This window comes from Bos indicus, chromosome 23, assembly GCF_029378745.1.
Source record: "Bos indicus isolate NIAB-ARS_2022 breed Sahiwal x Tharparkar chromosome 23, NIAB-ARS_B.indTharparkar_mat_pri_1.0, whole genome shotgun sequence".
Lineage (NCBI taxonomy): Eukaryota > Metazoa > Chordata > Mammalia > Artiodactyla > Bovidae > Bos > Bos indicus.
In genome coordinates this window covers 26,246,097-26,264,304 of record NC_091782.1, presented here as the reverse complement: position 1 = coordinate 26,264,304, position 18,208 = coordinate 26,246,097, and the positions used below count along the sequence as shown (strand labels likewise).

General features: G+C 43.5%; 1 protein-coding gene across 7 annotated transcripts; it reads right to left on the bottom strand.

Moving 5' to 3' along the window:
- Positions 1-7,425: 7,425 nt before the first annotated feature.
- TMEM14A (transmembrane protein 14A) lies at positions 7,426-17,864 on the bottom strand. Of its 7 annotated transcripts, none has more exons than XM_019986012.2 (7): positions 17,744-17,864; positions 14,887-14,971; positions 14,131-14,230; positions 13,475-13,559; positions 11,169-11,270; positions 9,816-9,903; positions 8,040-8,231 (listed from the first exon to the last, which is right to left on the bottom strand). In XM_019986012.2, exons 4-7 carry the CDS (start codon positions 13,542-13,544, stop codon positions 8,171-8,173), a joined length of 321 nt encoding a protein of 106 aa, XP_019841571.2. In that variant the 5' UTR covers positions 13,545-13,559; positions 14,131-14,230; positions 14,887-14,971; positions 17,744-17,864; the 3' UTR covers positions 8,040-8,170. The 7 variants fall into 7 exon arrangements, with proteins under 7 accessions (XP_019841580.1, XP_019841571.2, XP_019841573.2 ...); XM_019986014.2 differs by lacking the exon at positions 17,744-17,864 and adding an exon at positions 17,322-17,610; XM_019986021.2 differs by lacking the exons at positions 8,040-8,231; positions 14,131-14,230 and adding an exon at positions 7,426-8,033.
- Positions 17,865-18,208: the final 344 nt, after the last annotated feature.

The following is an 18,208-nucleotide window of genomic DNA, read 5'->3' as shown; positions in this document are numbered from 1 at the left end:
GCTTTCAACATAGTTGCAACATTCTAAGGCAACAGGCCAGACAAACATACCCCATTTAAAAAAATTTAGACTTTGACTCAGAAATTGATAAAATCCTCTTAAAGATTATGGTTCCAATAAAACATATTTAAAAGCTTTTATTCACTGTTTTATTTAGTGAATGTTTACTGAGCATCTATTTTGTTTCTTTCATTTTTCAAGGCACAGAAGATGCAATGGTACATGAGCATTTTCCTGCTCAGATAATGAATAAATAAATCAATTTTAAAGGTTAATTATGCTTAATGATGAATGCTATTATATAAGGAAAATAAAAGAGCAATGTGATGGATGGTGATGGGGCAATGGTTAACTCTAAAGGAGTGGTCAGAGCAGACTAAGACCTTACTGACTGGAAAAAGCCAGCATGCGAAGACCCAGGGTAATAGGATCTGAACAAGAGGGACCAGGGCCTGGGTCAGGAAGAACTTTGGTGGACTTCAGGCACAGCAGGCAGGCAAGCATGGTGGGAGGCATGGTGAGAAACTATGAAAGATGAGGTCAGAGAGGTAGGCATGGGTGTATCTGTTATCTCCCGCTACATAACAAATCACCCCAAAGTTTAGTGAAGTCAAGCTGACCAGTTATTACCCGAGACAATTTACGAGGGTCAGGGATCTGGGAGCAACTTAGTTGGGTTGTTCTGGGTTGGGATCTCCCAGGAGGCTGTAGTCAAGCCCTCAGCAGGGTCTGCACTCATCTGAAAGCTTGACTGGGGATGGGGGATCCACTGCCAACATGGTTGACTCTCACAGCTACTGTAGAAGACCTCCTTGTCCACCTCTTCACGGGGCTGCTTGAGTGTCCTCCTGATGGATCCACTAACTTCCCCCAGAGTAAGCAGTCCAGGAGAGACCAAGACGGAAACAGCAAATATCTATGACCTGGCATCGGAAGTCATAGCTCTAAGGACAGTGATTGATTGAGGAGACGGCCTAGAAGGGAAGGGGCCAGCCAAGGAATCTGAGGAGGAGGCATCTGTGAGGCAGGGAAGTGTGGCATCACACAGCTGGAGACTGAAGACGGCAGCAGGGCGCTGAGACAGACGTCTGACGGTGGGGTGGGGGTGGGGGGCAGGTTCCCATGGTAAGTTTGATATAGAGATGGCAGCCACTGACAGCCCTGTTGAGAAGGTTTGCGCCGCAAAAGGCAGATGAGTGGAATAATAGAGATCTAGGAAAGATCTCTGTCTGAGATCCAGGACAGAAAGGAAAAGGCTCAGTTTTATTTGTAATTGTGGGAAGTCACCCAAGAACAGCAGAAGCGGGTGTCACAGCCACAGTTTCCTAAAGCCCTAGGATGCCAGACCCCAGGGAGTGCAAGTGCGCCACCTAGTGTTCAGCCATGGCATCCGCCATACTCACTGCTCAGAGTAGGTGGGGCCTCTTCAGTTAAGAGTAATCTGCTTGCTGGAATAGAAAAATTGCTTTTTCTGAAGCCTGTGCTCTGGGACAACCCAGAGGGGTAGGGTGGGGAGGGAGGTGGGAGGGGGGTTCAGGATGGGAGGGGAACACATGTATACCTGTGGCTGATTTGTGTTGATGTACAGCAAAAACCATCACAATATTGTAATTATCCTCCAATTAAAATAAATAAATAAAAATTTTAAAAAATCGTAAATCCACATAAACTGCTCCCAAGAGAAACTAAAACTGCTGATGGAAGGCTAAGTTGGAGCGTTCTCCTCTCTTCCCCTTGACACTTTTCTTATGCCCTCATCTCTTCACCTTCTTCCATCAGTCCTTCTGTTCCATGTCCTTTTCCTTCCTCCGTTTCTATGATACAGATCAGAGTGATGCTTCCACAAGCCAAGGAACCCCAAGGACTACTGGCAGCGACAGGAACTAGAAGAGCATCACGGAACAGATTCTTCCTCAGAGCCTTCAAAAGGAACCAACCTTGTCCACACCTTGATTTCAGGCCTCCAGAGGGAATAAATTTCTGTTGTTTAAAGCCACCCAGTGTGTGGTCATCTGTTACAGTGGCCACAGAAAGCTAACACAACTACTTTGCAATAAACAAGAATGAATACACCCAACAACATAGTCGGATTTCAAAATGATACACTGAGTGGAAGAAACTAGACCAAAAAAAAAAAAAACAACCCCAAAACACTTGTATGATTCTATTTATATATAATTCTGGAAAATGCAAACTAGTTTATCTTGACGAGAAAATAACATGTAGTGGGGGAGGAGCAGGGGGAAGAGTCCAAGGGCAGAGGACAGACCATATTGACTATGATTCTTTTGTGGGTTTATACCTGTCAACTCTTGGACTTCCCTGGTAGCTCAGATGGTAAAGAATCTGCCTGCAAGGCAGGAGACCAGGGTTGGATCCCTGGGTCAGGAAGACCCCTGGGAGAAGGGAATGGCAATCCACTCCAGTATTCTTGCCTGGAGAATTTCATGGACAGAAAAGCCTGGCAGGCTACAGTCCATGAGTCACAAAGAGTTGGACTCGACTGAGTGACTAACACACACACGTATCCAGTTGTACACTTAAATTATGTGCTGTTTATTATATGGCAATTATACCCCCGAATATGATGCTAAAACTAAAGGAGGCAAGTAAAACCCCACAAATCTATCCTGTGATGGTCATTCTGGACAATTCCTCTCTTCCCCCCAGGCTGCCTCTCTCTCCTGGGAAGTTGTCGTCTAACTACAGTCAGGCTTTGGTCTCTCCTGTCCTGCTCCCCTTATCCATCTATATCTCCAGCCCTCAAAACCAACAGCAACAACAAGCACTTCAAAACAAATCCAAAAAAGTCCTCTTTCATCCCTGGCTGGTTTTCCCGTTGGTATTTCCTTCCCTCTTTGCTGTCACTTCCAAAACTCAAGTAGTCTTTGCGCTGACTTGACGTCTCTCCAAAGTCTTGAGCTTTGGTTTCTTACCGAAAGAACTAATCACCATATTAGTTCTAACAGTTCAAAAGTCTGGCCTCATATCTATCCTCTTTGATTTCTTCACTGAAAATTCAGGCCCCGTCTCCTCTTCTATCAGCAACTTTCTGCCAGACCCCCGCCCTCCATCACTCCAGCATTCATGTTGTCCATACCGCTCATTTTCTTAGTTTCGTGATTCACACGCCTTCCTTGCCAACATGCTGTCACACTGATCCCATCCAATCCTGCTTCATTTCAAAAGGTCAGAATTTTCACAAAATAAATAACACGTTATCAGTGACAGCCCTCCCCCATCCGGAGCTCAGGCTTGTGAATAAGGCTCTGAAAAGGCTCCAGTGTCTGACGTTGGGCAGAAATGCAGTGTGTGGCAGGGCAACCTGGATGAGACCCAAGAGCCGCATGATAGGGATGTGAAGCAAATCAAACAGACTCTGTCCCAGAGACGAGTTGCAGGGGGAGGAGAGGGCAGAGCTCTGCTTTATCTTTTCCTGCTTTAACAAAGTATAATTGACAAATGAAATTGTACAATATTTTTTAAATGTTTGATATACATCATGAAACAGTTGCCCCCACCAAATTAACACATCCATCATCACCTTACGTATTTACTTTTTAAAAATACAATATAATGTTACCACGGAGAAGGAAATGGCAACCTACCCCAGTATTCTCGCCTAGAGAATTTCATGGACAGAGGAACCTGGCGGGCTATAGTCCACGGGGCCGCAGAGAGTCAGACATGACTGAGCAACTAACACACATGTTACCAACTAGGGTCACCATTACACATCAGATCATCAGAACTTATTTATCCTATAATTGAAAGTTTGTACCCTTTGCCCAGTGAGAGCCCTACTTGTATTTTTATTTTTTTGTTATTATGTATTTATTTATTTGGCTGTTCTGGGTCTTAGTTGTGGCATGTGGGATCTAGTTCCCTGACCAGGAATCAAACCCAGGCCCCCTACATTGGGAACGTGGAGTCTCAGCCACTGGAGCACCAGGGAAGGCCGGAGAGCTCTACTTTAGGTGGGTGATGAGGGAAGGCCACTCTGGGGAAGTGACATTTAAACTGAGACACAATGTAAGAAAGAAGCAGACATGCAAGGAGTTGGGCAAGACGGTTCCAGATGGACACACCAGAATTTTCAAAGCCCTGGAGTGGGAAGCAGTGTCTGGTACCCCAAGCCAAAGGAGGCATGACTGGAGGGTGTGGGTGGCTTCCAGCCTGAGAAAGAAAGAAAGTGTTAGTTGCTCAGTTATGTCCGACTCTTTGTGACCCCGTGGGCTGTAGCCCGCCAGACTCCTTTGTCCATAGAATTCCCCAGGCAAGAATACTGGAGTGGGTTTAGCCATATCCTTCTCCAGAGGGTCTTCCCGACCCAGGGATTGAACCCGGGTATCTTGCACTGCAGGCAGATTCTTTACCATCTGAGCCACCTGTAGAATGAGAAGGGGCGACAGATGGCAGATGACACGCTCCTTCAGTCCTGTCAAGGAATTTGGATCTTATTCTAAATGAAGTGAGAATCCAATGTCTGGCTTTCTTCCATAAGCTTTTGCCAGATGATACAGTATTTTGGGAGGTACAATTTCACACTGTAGCTATTTGAAAGCATAGCTTGAACTGAAGAAGAAAAAACTCATCTGCTTCTGCACCAGAAAAAGGATGAAGAGAAAACTGAAAAACCAGTCAGAGTGTGGATTTGCCAACTCAACTAGACTCGTAGCTTTCTGGAGTTTCATGGATAAGTATGCTGGTATAATTTGTAAAACTTGTAAAATAAATGAATTGTAAATGTATTCAAAGGATGGGGGCCGAGAATTCCCTGGCAATCCAGTGGTTGAGATTCCGCGCTTTTGTGCTCCCAGTGCAGAGGACATGGGTTCAATCTCTGTTGGGAGCTAAGATCCCACGTGCTGCAATGCGACCAAAAAAAAAAAAAATAACAGCATAAGAAAATTACTTTGATCTCAGGGGGTTATTAGGCACTTACTTAGGGAGCAGTTGTAGAAAACTCTTTATATGATACCCAAACAAAAAGCAGTTTTTACCACTTATTCTTTAAATGTTGAGCTGTGAATGAATGACTCAGTGTTTTTAAATAAGTGCCCAAAGTCTGTGGTAACTGATTGTTGATACTGAGCTTATCCAAGGTGGTGCAAACAGTGATTTTAACAAAGGAAGGAAGGGAGGGAGGGAAGGAAAAAAGGGACACAATGCTTTTCATCTCATTCTTATCAGCCAAGTACTGTGTTTAACTGTGTCTCAACAATGTTAAGAAACAGGCAACTGTTTCTTAATGTTAAGGAACAATAAAAAAAATACTTAGTATAAAAAATAGCGTTTAACTTGTCATTTCTTCTTCTGATGACCTAATTTTTTCAAATCGGGGAAGGGCCAAATCTGAGCTATGTGATGCTCTTCCTGGGTCTTCTGATTTCCTTATGGTTTTATTTTCAGCGTTGGTACCATCCGAGCCGGCCAGGGTTAGAAGAAAGTTCCTAGTCAATATTCTTCTTCTGTGCTCAAATTTCCCTTACAATGTGTCATAGCAAATTTTCAGAAGTTGAATCATCATGCTCTAGCATACACAACTTTGCCAAAACAGCTGCACTTTATCTTTGGAGCCCCTGCAGATAGTAAGCCCTCATATAGTAAGCCTGTAAGCACATTGAAAACTTGAGAAAAACACATCATTTTTGTAAAACAAAGTTCTGCTGGGAAAACTTTTCTGGGTGATCTGGAGAAACTCAATCTTAATATACCAGAAAATTCTTTTGACGGTGTCTATTTGGACTTTTGATGCATCCCAGAATGTTTCATGGCCCCACCCAGACTGTGCACCCCTGGGCCTGGCGGGGTTCACAGCTGCCCTCTCCCCTCTTCCCCAGCTGCCCGTAAGGCCTAACAAGGTAACAAGAATGGCCTCATTGGAATTTTAGACTGGGCTCCACTCTGGGAGCTTCTGGAGTCTTGCCAAACCAGACAGCAAAAAATTAGCCTGCAGTTCCTGACATGAGAAATTTTAGGAGAAATTGAAATCAGGAACATATGCTTTTTTTTTTTTTTCCAAATCACACTTCATAAAAGTCACAGGTAATCTTTAAATTTAGGGGAAAATGCTTTGGGGGAAGCTTTGGTTTATTTTGGTTACCCCTATCTGTATTCTTGTATTTGTTATTAATTTTGGAACATGGCTTCTTCCTATCAAAAGTAGTTAAATACAAATTAGACATTTGCTAAGATGAGAGTATCCAGAAGGTGGTGGGCTTGGAGAGAAGAGATCACAGCTCTGGTCCTTCCCACCCTTTAGCTTAGGGACTTTAGGAAAATCACTTAATGTCTCTGGGCTTCCCAAGAATCAAACGAAGGATTGTAGAAGAGCACCAAGGTGACTATGTCAGCTCCTCCCTGCTCCCCTTTTTTTCTTTTGCTGGTGAAAATATGTGAAAGAGAAAGAGGGGGATCCCCACCACCAACTGTCTGAAATGAGAAAGTTTTGGGACACAGAAGAAGAGGAGGTGGAGAGAAAGCCTTAATACTGGGCATCACGAGCAGACCCAGAGATAACTTATTTGGAGTTGTATTGTTTTTCTTAAAAAACTTACTGAAATATAGTTGATTTACAATGCTGTGTTAGTTTCAGGTATACAGCAAAGTTATTCAGTTATCATCTTTTTTTAGATTATTTTCCATCACAGATTATTACAAAATACTGAATATAGTTCCCTGTGCTATACAGTAGGTATTTGTTGGTTACCTATTTTATATGTAGTAGTGTGAAAGAGAACTTATTTTGTGAAAACAAAGATTAGAGGGGAAAAAAGAAGAGACGCCCTCACACACAAGCCACTCTCACACAGGATTCTTTTTAAACGTAATTAAGTACCCAATTTCTACCTTGCGAATGCCATGTTTCTACTCATTAAGACATAGCCACAAGGAAAAATGCACATCTATTAAACACCTGCTCAATCTGAGAAAAAAGGCCGGTAAGGAGGACAGATGTTTTTAGCTTGTCCATATTTTCTGATTTGTCTGCAATGAGTTCCTATAACTTATGCAATAATATTGAAAATATTTTGTAAGTGAATAAGGGGAAGACAGATTTTTTTTTTTCATCTTTGCATCTGTCTTGTCTTCTGAAAATGGCAGGATTCCCTGGAAATAGAGATGTTTCTTGCTGTTGGTTTTGAGAATGGTAGTTAATTAATTGTAGTTGATCTTCACAGTATAGAATGAGGGTGATCTGATGTCCTCAGTGGTTTAACACTATTTAACATAAAATATTAAGGAATGACAATCAGGGAGCCATGTATCAGTATATTTTCTTAATATTTTTTATTATTCCAAATTGTAAACATTTAAACTTTTATTTATTTTCTGTTATTATAAAGGGAATAAAATAGAATCCTTGGGAAAAATACTATCTAAGATGATAAGGATATAGAGAAGACTTTAAAATGAGAGAAACAGGCTTAAAACAGGTCTTTTATTTGAATACTGAATACATAATATTTGTACAGAGTGTGCTGGGGATGAAGTTTATTAAAGAAAAAAAAACCACTGGCAGAAATACAATTAAAATGGGAAAAAAAATCGAATATAACAAAAATGACAAATAGATACAAGAGCATTCTATGAAGCCCGCTTAGGGCATTCCATCATCTGATAAGTTAGAGTTTATAGTTCAAACTTACTCCAGACATGAGTATTTGGAACCACCATCTATAAAACATGACATAGAAAATCAAAGAGTACATCACAATTTATGATGTACATCACAATTTCATTAAAATATCTTTAATGAAATCAGAATCTAACAATTAGAAAACGGTTAAACTATTTATTAAAAAAAAAACCAAAAATCCCTCAAACTAGTGTCCATATTAGAGGCGACAGTGTTTCTTGGGTAGTTTCCAACATAAAATAAGACCACACTGAACATTCCACACTGGAATTTATCTTTTCAGTACAAACAGTAGGCTTCTGGCCATTAGAGCAGAACGACTCAGATTTAGTTTTCACTTTCTCTGGCTTCTCAAAGCAGCAGTAAGACAAGTCTCAGGATCATCAAGAGGCTGGATTAAAACAAGACAGGCCAGGGGAGGTGACTCAGGAGGCGAGAGAAGGCCCACATGCCCACCTAACCTGTGTGGTACGAGACCCTGGCTTCCAGGGTGCGGCTCTGCTGCTACTCCCTGGGCCAGAGATGCTCTCAGGATCCCTGTACTTGAACTTCCCAGATGTGACTGAACTGGCCACTTAAAAAATGTTCACTAAGTGAAGGAGAAAAATCAGAATTTAATGTCCTGAGAATTTGGGCTGAACTTTCATAAGAGAAATGTTAGGAAACAAAATTTTCAATAGACAGTAAAGGCAAGGAGCTTGAAAAACTCAGCAAGGGGCAATTTTGTGTTATTATTACAATCTCAGCTACTTTCCAAGCTTGGAGTCTTGTCTTTTTAACCTGTAAACCCTACTTTGACTTTCTACCACCAAGTACCATCATTAGAACGGGATCCTCATTAGAAATCAGGCCTGTATAATCACACTTTTGTTTCCAAATCATAAACATTGTATCTAGCCACGCTAGAAAATTCGATTGAAAAGTAGAAAGCAGAAAATTTCTCATTCCATTACCACCTAGAGATTACTAACATGAAGTATTTGAAGTATTTCCTTCCTATCTTGTTTTTCTATACACAGACTTCCAAAAAATTGAGATCACACTATATTTGGTTGTTTATTCTGTTTTCATCTCCTATTTTGTCATTAATATTTTCAAACATCACTAAATGGTTTTTGAAAATATGAGATGCAATGCTTGCTCAATATTCCACTAAGTGGACAAAACAATTATTGAACCATTTCCTTACTGGTTAATTTTCAAGCTGCTTCTAATTTTTCAGTTCATCATATCTTCAACTAGACACAGAGTTGCAATAGACATCAGTCATTGGATATATCTCATTATTTTTTTAGCATAAATTGCCAAAAGTGAAAACCTACATCAAAGAAAATGAACACATTGATAGCTTTCAACATATAAATGCAGCTTCCAAGAAGAATTTAAAATGTTATGCACAAATTTTTACTTGGGAATGTGCTTAATCTCATGGAAAGAATTACTGAGATTAAGAGAAATGTGAAGCTCCCTGTTTATCTTTTTTAAAAATATTAAGTTTTCTCCCTTAAAAACTCAAAGTAACTGTGAGAGACTGTCACTGTTGAACTCTCTAAGAGAGAGATCAGATTTAAATGAATACATTTACTGTCTCAGACAGGTAAATCCTGAGAAAAAATGAGGCTGATTTTAATTCTTTATTCTGAAAAAAGGTAATTGTGTACATGTGATCAGATACTATAGCAACATTAAGTGTATTTGATAAAAACATTCCCAGGCACATAAATGTCAGCAACTGATTGAATGGATGCTGCGGCTGCTGCTGCTAAATCGCTTCAGTCGTGTCCGACTCTGTGTGACCCCACAGATGGCAGCCCACCAGGCTCCCCTGTCCCTGGGATTCTCCAGGCAAGAACACTGGAATGGGTTGCCATTTCCTTCTCCAATGAATGAAAGTGAAAAGCGAAAGTGAAGTAGCTCAGTCGTGTCCAACTCTTTGTGACCCCATGGAACTGCAGCCTACCAGGCTCCTCTGCCCATGGGATTTTCCAGGCAAGAGTACTGGAGTGGGTTGCCATTGCCTTCTCCAGAACGGATGATGTTTGAAGGTTTTATAGTCATGCTGACTGTAATAAAAAGTACTTTGACCTTTCAAGTTAAAACTGACTTCTGCTCAAAATTCAGCACTTCAAAATGACAGCAGAGGAAAGAATAGATCAAAATAGGTTTTTCTTACCTTAAACCTGCAACCAGTCCAGCTGGCATGATTTTCTTGGACCTCTTAAATCTCACCCCCATTATGGTGGCCAGGAAGAAAGCTGTAACTAAAAAACAGTGCATGAACCCCTCAAACATGTTATCAGTACTTGCTTGTGAAACAGACGGATTTGATTTCAGCTTTCTAATATAACAATGATTATGTGTTGGTACTGAGTTGCTATGTTCTTGAAAAGATAAAGTGTTCTGTCAAAATACTTTATAAATTAGCTAATCAAAAAGGTTTCTGAGTAAACAAGCATGTTAAAATCCATTACTGAAATATCTTGAAAAGAAAAAGTGTGTTTTTCTAACTTAAATTTCTATTTATAGAACACTCCTGGGAAGGCCAGGACTGTATCTTTTCCAAGTTTCCTCGGGAATACTAGGCAGTATGCCTAGACTCACAGGAGACTTCCAATAAACGGAAGGAAAAGAATCAGTTTCTAAAGTGAATCTTTAAAGTAAGACCTGATTAATAAAATAATAGTAGGAAAAGGCTGACTTTATTTTGTAGTATTTCATTTTCAAAAAAATGAATGCTTGGAGACAAAATATATAACAACAGTCTAATAATAATACAAATTCAGAAGCACACACCAGCCTTTTAGGAGCTGAACCACTAGATGAAAGATTATGTAAGAGACTAGGCCATTGATATCACAATTTAAGAACAACTTTAAAGGCAAAATCACTTGCTGATACACAAATCAACATGACTGGCAATAAAGTACATTAACTGTTTAAGTGCATATGAATAAAATGCCCAATATATGTGTATCATTTTTAAAAATATGTATTTATTTGGCTGTGCGAGGTCTTAGTTGCAGCATGTGGGAGCTAGTGCCACGACCAGAAGTTCAGACCTACACCCCCTGCCTTAGAAGGCAAAGTCTTAATCACTGGACAGTCAGGGGAGCCCAGCCTTGCTTTTCTAGGTTCAGTCTTAAGGCAAAGTGGGATCTAAAAGCAGTTTGTAAATTCAATAAAACAATCCAAGACTGTCTCTTTTTAGATATTTTCACAATAATAAAAACCATGCTAACGTGCATTTAGGAGGGTTAGCAGAAAATTCAGACCTAACTCCTCATTTTTTCTAATTTTATTTTCTCTTCCTAGTAACAAACTTTACAGAAATATTCTTCTGAGTCCTGGCAGCAACGTCATTACTTTTGATCGGGTCTGTGTAGAAAGGAACAAGAATAGCGTTCCATCTCCACACAAGCATTTTGCCACCTGCCAACTCACCAGTATTTCCTAGGACACCTGGGCTGGGTATTAAAAAGCTACCCCCAAGCTTTGATTCTGCATAACCAGGGAAAAAACGCCTTACACAGTGACAGCTTTACATCTCGCTTGTCATTGGAGACACGGTAAGCTCCATAGCCAGCCAAAAATCCAACAAAAAGACCAGCAATCAGAGACAGAACACCACCTGGAGGGGGGAAAAAAGTAAGGGTTCAGATAGAAAATCCGCAAATGAAGACATGCCTTTATCACTTAATGTGTGATATATGCAACACGTGGAAAAAATGTGTTTCTTCTTGGGCACTGTAACTGCCAAATCATGTATCAGCTATCCACGGACAGTTTCTAAGAAATGACTGCTTCATGCAGAACCCCAAGTACACAGCAATGGGAGGGATGGGTGTGGAGATAAAGCCTGCCTTGGAGTAGCACTTCCAATGGCAACTGCATGATCTTAGACAATTACCTAACTTCTTTATGCCCCTCTTTTATTCCCCCTATTCTCTTTGCCTCTATTATTTCACTCTCAGGTTGTGATGATAAAAATAAGATAAATGATGTTTTCAACTCATGGAGGTAGAGGGGGTCCTATGCAAACCAAGCAGTGGTTCTGTCCTGAATAATTAACAAAGCTTCCAGCCTTAACACATCACGACTCACAGGTGGATCAGGACCACAATGAGTAACAGGAAAAACCCGGTCTCTGATTCAGCTAACCAGCTGCCAACCCATCCCCTTCCCCACCCAGTACCCGCCCAGTGTTGCCCCCGGCACTGGGACAGACAGAGAGGACTTCCTCTGCCCGGGGTAGGGAGCAAGAGGGTACATACCAGTGATACTGTGACTAAGACATATAGTCCCCACTTCAAGGCACTCACTCTATTTAGAATCTATCAGATTGGAATCTCTAGGGTCAAGGCACCTCTGGGGTTTTTTTGGGGGAGAGAGATTTCAATGTATCATTTGTTTTTATTGAAATATAATTGATTTACAGTGCTGTATTAGTTACTGATGTACAGCAAAGTGATTCAGTTACAAGGCATCTCTGTTTTTTAAAACATCTACAGAAAATTCAGATTGCAGCAGGGTTAAGAACCATTACAGCAATGCACATACACACACACACACCCATCCAGAAACCGAAGCCACGTGCACTAGGTTCTAGCTTAATTCTTCAGGCAACAAGTGGAAGATGTCTTATAACTAAAGTAACCCTCTCCTGCCACACCCTCCAGCAACCCCAACACACACACACACACAAGCTCTCTTTTTTACCCACACCTCAAAAAATCACTCGGAGAAGTCAATAGCAACCCACTTCAGTATCCTTGCCTGGAAAATCCCATGGACAGAGGGGCCTGGTGGGCTGAAGTCCATGGGGTCGCTAGGAGTCGGGCACGACTGAGCGACTTCACTTTCACTTTTCACTTTCATGCATTGGAGATGGAAATGGCACCCCACTCCAGTATTCTTGCCTGGAGAATCCCAGGGACGGGGGAGCCTCGTGGGCTGCCATCTATGGGGTCGCACAGAGTCAGACACAACTGAAGGGACTTAGCAGCAGCAACAGCAAAAAATCACTAAAAGAAGTAACTTTCAAAACCATATAGACCTGAAATTCAAGTCCTCCAATGTCACTAATAAAACAGTCTTCAAAATATAACTTCATTTTATGAATTTCTTACAAAAATAAGAAAGAGAAATTTGGGACACTGTGATTATATAAATGCATTTACCTTAAACAAACTAAAATAGAAAACTTGGCCTTTCATTTTTTCTCCATGAAAGTCTTTTATCAACTGGGTGTTTTCTCCATCTTGGGACAGAGATGAAGAGACTACTTCAGATATTATATCTAAGTATTGAACAAATTTTCTGTTGCAACACACAATATCAACATAATTCTGTTTTTTGACACTTTTGCGACCCCATGGACTATACAGTCCATGGAATTCTCTAGGCCAGAAAAGTGGAGTGGGTAGCTGTTCCCTTCTCCAGGGTATCTTCCCAACCCAGGGATCGAACCTAGGTCTCCCACATTGCAGGCAGATTCTTTACCAGCCTGAGCCACAAGGGAAGCCCTTTTGACACTATGAGTATGTAACAAAAAAACAAACTCATCTGATAATAAGTGAGTAGCCCTGAGGAGTTTAGGTCAATTATGCAACTGATATTAACAGATGAAGGGAGACCCAGACGCCCAGGCTCTGGAATGACAGGCTCTGTTCACCCAGCCGCAGGGAACCCGCCTCCTTCCCCGAATCCTCCCACCACATGCTGGTCCTCAGCCACCTGAGGACTTCATGTCCTATTTATATTATAGACTCCTCAGATGATCCCAGCACAACCTCCCACCAGGTCCTTTTGATGAAAAATCTGGTTTGGCCTCACCTCTCCGCTTATATCCCAAAATGCTTCCGAACGTCACCAGGGCTGCATAACCAAAACCAATCAGGTCCATTGGCAAGGTTTAAGTCTAAAGCAAGGGGGAAGGGACATATTTTACAAATAAAAAGAGTCTGGGGGAGCAAATGTATATAAAAATGATGTGCATTCCACAGAATTATATAAATTAATTTCTCTAGTTCACTAAGAAAAGGGCAGCTGGATCTTCCCCCTCTCCCAACACTCAGCCGCCGTCCCCCTCACCCTCATCACTCTCAAGATCACTCAGGGAGACACCTGAGGCTGATTTTCCTTTCCTGTCTGCCAAAACTTGCTGTCCTCTCAGTTGGGGACGCCTTTCCCACTCCCCAGCAAGACTTCTGCTCTGGTTAGCCTGGTCTCCTAGCGGGGCAGTGACCCTGCCATGTTCACTTTGCACTCCCGTGCCTGGAACTTGCCCCCTTCTCCCCGACCAACATTCTCTACGCACCATCTCCCTCTGAACCTACTTTCCTTCTCAGCCACACCCCTAACCTCCTTAACCACGCCCCATCTCAACCACACCCCTAACCACCTTAACCACGCCCCTTCTAGCCACACCCCTAGCCTCCTTAACCACGCCCCTTCCCAGCCACATCCCTAACCCCCTTAACCACTCCCACCTGCACCGTCCACCTGGTCTGGAGCGTCTGCTCTTCTAACATCCCTGACCTTAACTCTATCTTGTAATTCTTTCTTTTTTGTACCCGCTCCTCTTCACACCTAAGAACAGGAAAGGGGTAACAAGGACGTGTGCTTGTTGACTGATTCCCTTTCAACGTGCTCTTTGCTTTGTTGTGAGACAGTTCTCCTGTGGTGGCAGAGACACCCACACTTGGTCCATGGGAAACCACTGAAGGATGCAATGCAATGCAGTCCTGACAGGAAGTTAACTGAGTGACCGTGAGATCCTGCAGGCCTCACAGAAGCAGCTGAAACACCCATGGGTGAAAAGTTCGAAGAAACTCCATGGAAATCCTGCCTGGAATTCTCCAAGACGTAAAAGAAGGAGTGCTGGCTACAGGCTGGACACATGGCCTCTGGTCACTAGTGGCTGCTGGACCCTGGACCATGCCCCATCCCTAAAAGGCCAACTCCCCCAAAGTGAGGGGAATAGACAGGATAAGCTCTAGAGTTTTTCTTTTTAATTATTATTCTAAGATTCCTGGCAGTGACTGCACATCTTTTTACATCTCTATTTTTCTCCCTGGGAAAAACAGTTATCTTTGTATACATGAGGAATGGTATATGAGAATTTTTTGTATTTTCACAATTTTCTCACTGTTTGCCATTTAGGTTAACCTGGTCTTTAATTCTCTGCAGCAACTGGTAACAAACTCGCCCAGAAGAATGGAAAAGGAGGGTAAGCTAGCACTTACTGTGAGGAAGGGTCTGGGGTTGGGAGCCCAAGGCACAGGAGGTGATGGCGCTGAAAAGGAGGCAACGATGGAAAATTCTCAATGTCTGTGGGATGAAGAATTAAAACAGGATGGTTGTTGATGCCCAAGAAGTGGTCCAGTGGGGCTGAATATAGAAGAAGGAAGGACGTGTGTTCCAAAACCATGGATAAATCATAATAAGGATGTCATTCCTGAGCAGTTACCACGTGCCAGACACCATTGTAAGGCCTTATATGTATCAACTCATTTAATTATCACCACGACCCTAGGAGGTAAGTACTATCATTATCCACTTTGCAGATAAGGCAACTAAAGCACAGAAAAGGCAAGTAGCAGCCCTGAGGTCACACAGCAGAACCAAGATAGCAGACTCAGAGAAGTTTCATTCCTAATCAGTAGTACTTCCAAAAACAAAGTTAGCTGCCAAAAGAATGAACGTACAAGTGAGACTGAAGTTCCTGAAAGTTTTGAATTCTGGGTTAAGCACTTCTTGGCCTCGTGGCTTAGCCCACACTGCACTGTCTTCCACCTGGAGACCTATTACCCTTAGCCCTGTGAACACCTCACGTCCACTCCTACTTCCTGTCTTTCTCAAGGAGCCCATCACATTCCACGGTGTATGCTTGGCTTCACCAACGTGTAATGTTAGGCTCGTTCCTTAATCTCTCTGTATCTCAGTTTCTCCATCTGTAAAGCAGGGATAATAAAAATACCTACCTCACAGAGTTGCTGTGGTGATGAAATGAGTTAACGCTGTAAGGCACTCAGAACCCATGCCTGGGACACACTGAACACCCAACAAATATTAGCTGCTCAAATGATGATTCCTCCCTTTCACTCTTACACCCATTTTTAAGCTTGATGTGAACAAGGGCTATACTACTTCAGCACAATGAGAAATCAACTGAGGCAGGGTGATTTATGATGCAGGCATTCATAGACTCAAACCATAATATTACTGATATAAGTTGCATATATACTCAATTACATCAATGACTATCTCTTGGGTGTCTTCTATGTGGAGGCAGCAGGAAGAGATGGAAAGCCCCACTGATGGACACAGCCCTGGTCTTCCAGGACTTCCAGCGCAGCACCGGGAAGGCCGCAGCTGCCTGAGGGAGCCCTCGGAGGAGAGGCACAGGCCCTATAACCAGGAGCTTCACCCTCCCAGGCTGGCAGCCTAAGCTTCATTCTGCGAGGAAGCAGGGACCCAGCTGGGGCCTTGAGGCCGGCAGGAGTAAAGCAAGGGAGGAGTCTGGCAAGGAAGAGTGTGTCCTACGCAGAAGAGGGACACCTACAAAAGCCTAGTGGCATGAGACAGCATGGTGTGGTTTTAAAATGGCGAGAAGTGCAAGGGGTGTGAAAAGAGCAGGCGCTGGTGAGTAAGGGCCGGACTACTCCTGGAAGCCCTGTAAAGGGAGTATGGTAAAGATGGGCTGGGAGACTGATGCAATAAGCCAAGCAAGAGGTGATGGTGGTCTGGCCTGGAGAAATGAGAGTGGAGTGAGGTGGACAGGTCAGGGGGTTGAGTCAACAAGCCCGGAGTGGGGGAGTGGGGTTGGGCGGGGAGTAGGGAAGGGATAAGTCTCTGGCTTGGACCACTAGCGGGGATGCTGTTTCCTGAGACAGGGAAACAACATATTCAGTTTAAGATGACCAACATACAGTCAGGAAACATCCTTACATACAGAGGTGAAGTTATGAGAGAGATCACTCATCATCAGGTGGTAACTTAGGAACCTAGTTTTTTCCTTAAGTCAATCACCTGCTGTGGAAGGCTGGTTCCTTTCCCTCCTCAAAGCTCCCCAGTTTTTTCTCTGATCCTCTCTTGGGGCCCTGATGTACAGTCACTTCCGTTGAGCTCTCTCCTCTGCACCAGTCAAGGTCCTTGAGGACTAAACTCAGGAATAACTTCCACCTTAAGATACTCTGAAACCGACCTACCCTCGGTATAGCTCTATTGCCAGGAAAAAGCCCTTCATATCCTTAGGGAGCCGAGTGTTGTTCTAAGGAGCCAAAAGAAATCTATTCTCAACTCTTGTAAGGGTTTACAGCGAAAATCCAAACAAAAGGCAATTCTCCCTGTCGCTCCTTTTCCGTTGCAGGACGGTTTGATTTCCTCAGAATCACACAGGAAAGCCAGAGGCTGCGTTAACAAGGCGGGGACGGGAATGAAGATGGTGTGCGCGATGCATCACGTGCTCCCATCACAAATGCAGTGCCCACCCCTTGGAAAGGCCAGAAAGCATCTTGGGTGCAATGCAGCAAAACGATTTACTGCTCAGCGCACAAAACTAGGTGACAGGGACCTGCCTTGTCCCTAGCCCTCCAACATTTGGAGAACCCACTAAGAGATCTCCCTAAGCTATTATATAAAAAGCATTTCCATATGCTGAGTATCAATAATTACCTACCTTTGAACTCCTTGGGGCTTGAAAGACATTTTCGAGTGAAGTCTGGGTGGTGCTGGGAAGGTTTGAAACCTTACCAAGCATTTCTGCGATGATCCAAGGGCCCCACCCCTTTCTCCATCTCTCCCTAGCTCCGGGAAAGGAGGAGGGAGGACAGGTAGGAGATTTAGGACCTTGGAAGGAAGAAATTCGGGGACTTCCCAGAAAAAGGAGAGAAGCGATCCCCGGAAGAGGAGACTCCACCCCCTGGAAAATCTTCCCAAGTTTCTTGGCATCGTTATCTGCCTATTTCTGCACCTTTGTATGAAAATTACGGGCAGAAAGATCTCAAGGTACAGCCAGATGTACAGCTCACCTGCAGCCTTAAGCTCTCCCCGCGGCTGAAAAGAAAAAAGTTGGGAGACAGCTAAGGGAAAACTTCGTACCTGGAACCGAGAAGCTAACCTCGCGGTCAGAGCCTTCCCTCTCTGAGAGCTCACCTCCCAGCACTGGGCGGGGCTGCTGGTTCCAGGAAGCACCGGCCCCGCCTCCGCACGCGCATGCTCAGCATCCCTTCCTCCGAAGCTCGGTCCTATCCGGCCGGGGTCCTATCCGGCCGGTGTCCTACCCGGCTGGTATCCGGCCGGTGCCCTCCCGGTGCAGCGGAGATTGTTACTTGGCTGTACCACCTGCAGTGCCGGCGCTGTAGCATCTCAGGCGGCGGCCACACCTGGTCACTCGCTCGGGATCCGGCCACTCGCTCCGGCGGCCCGGCTTTCGGTCCTGGCCCTGATCCTGGGACTGGAGCCTGCTGCCCCCGGCCGGACGGAGCGAGACTGGGCGTGGACCTGGGTGTAACGGGGATTCCAGATGGCAAAAGATTTTTAACCAGTATAGAGATTCCTTCATTT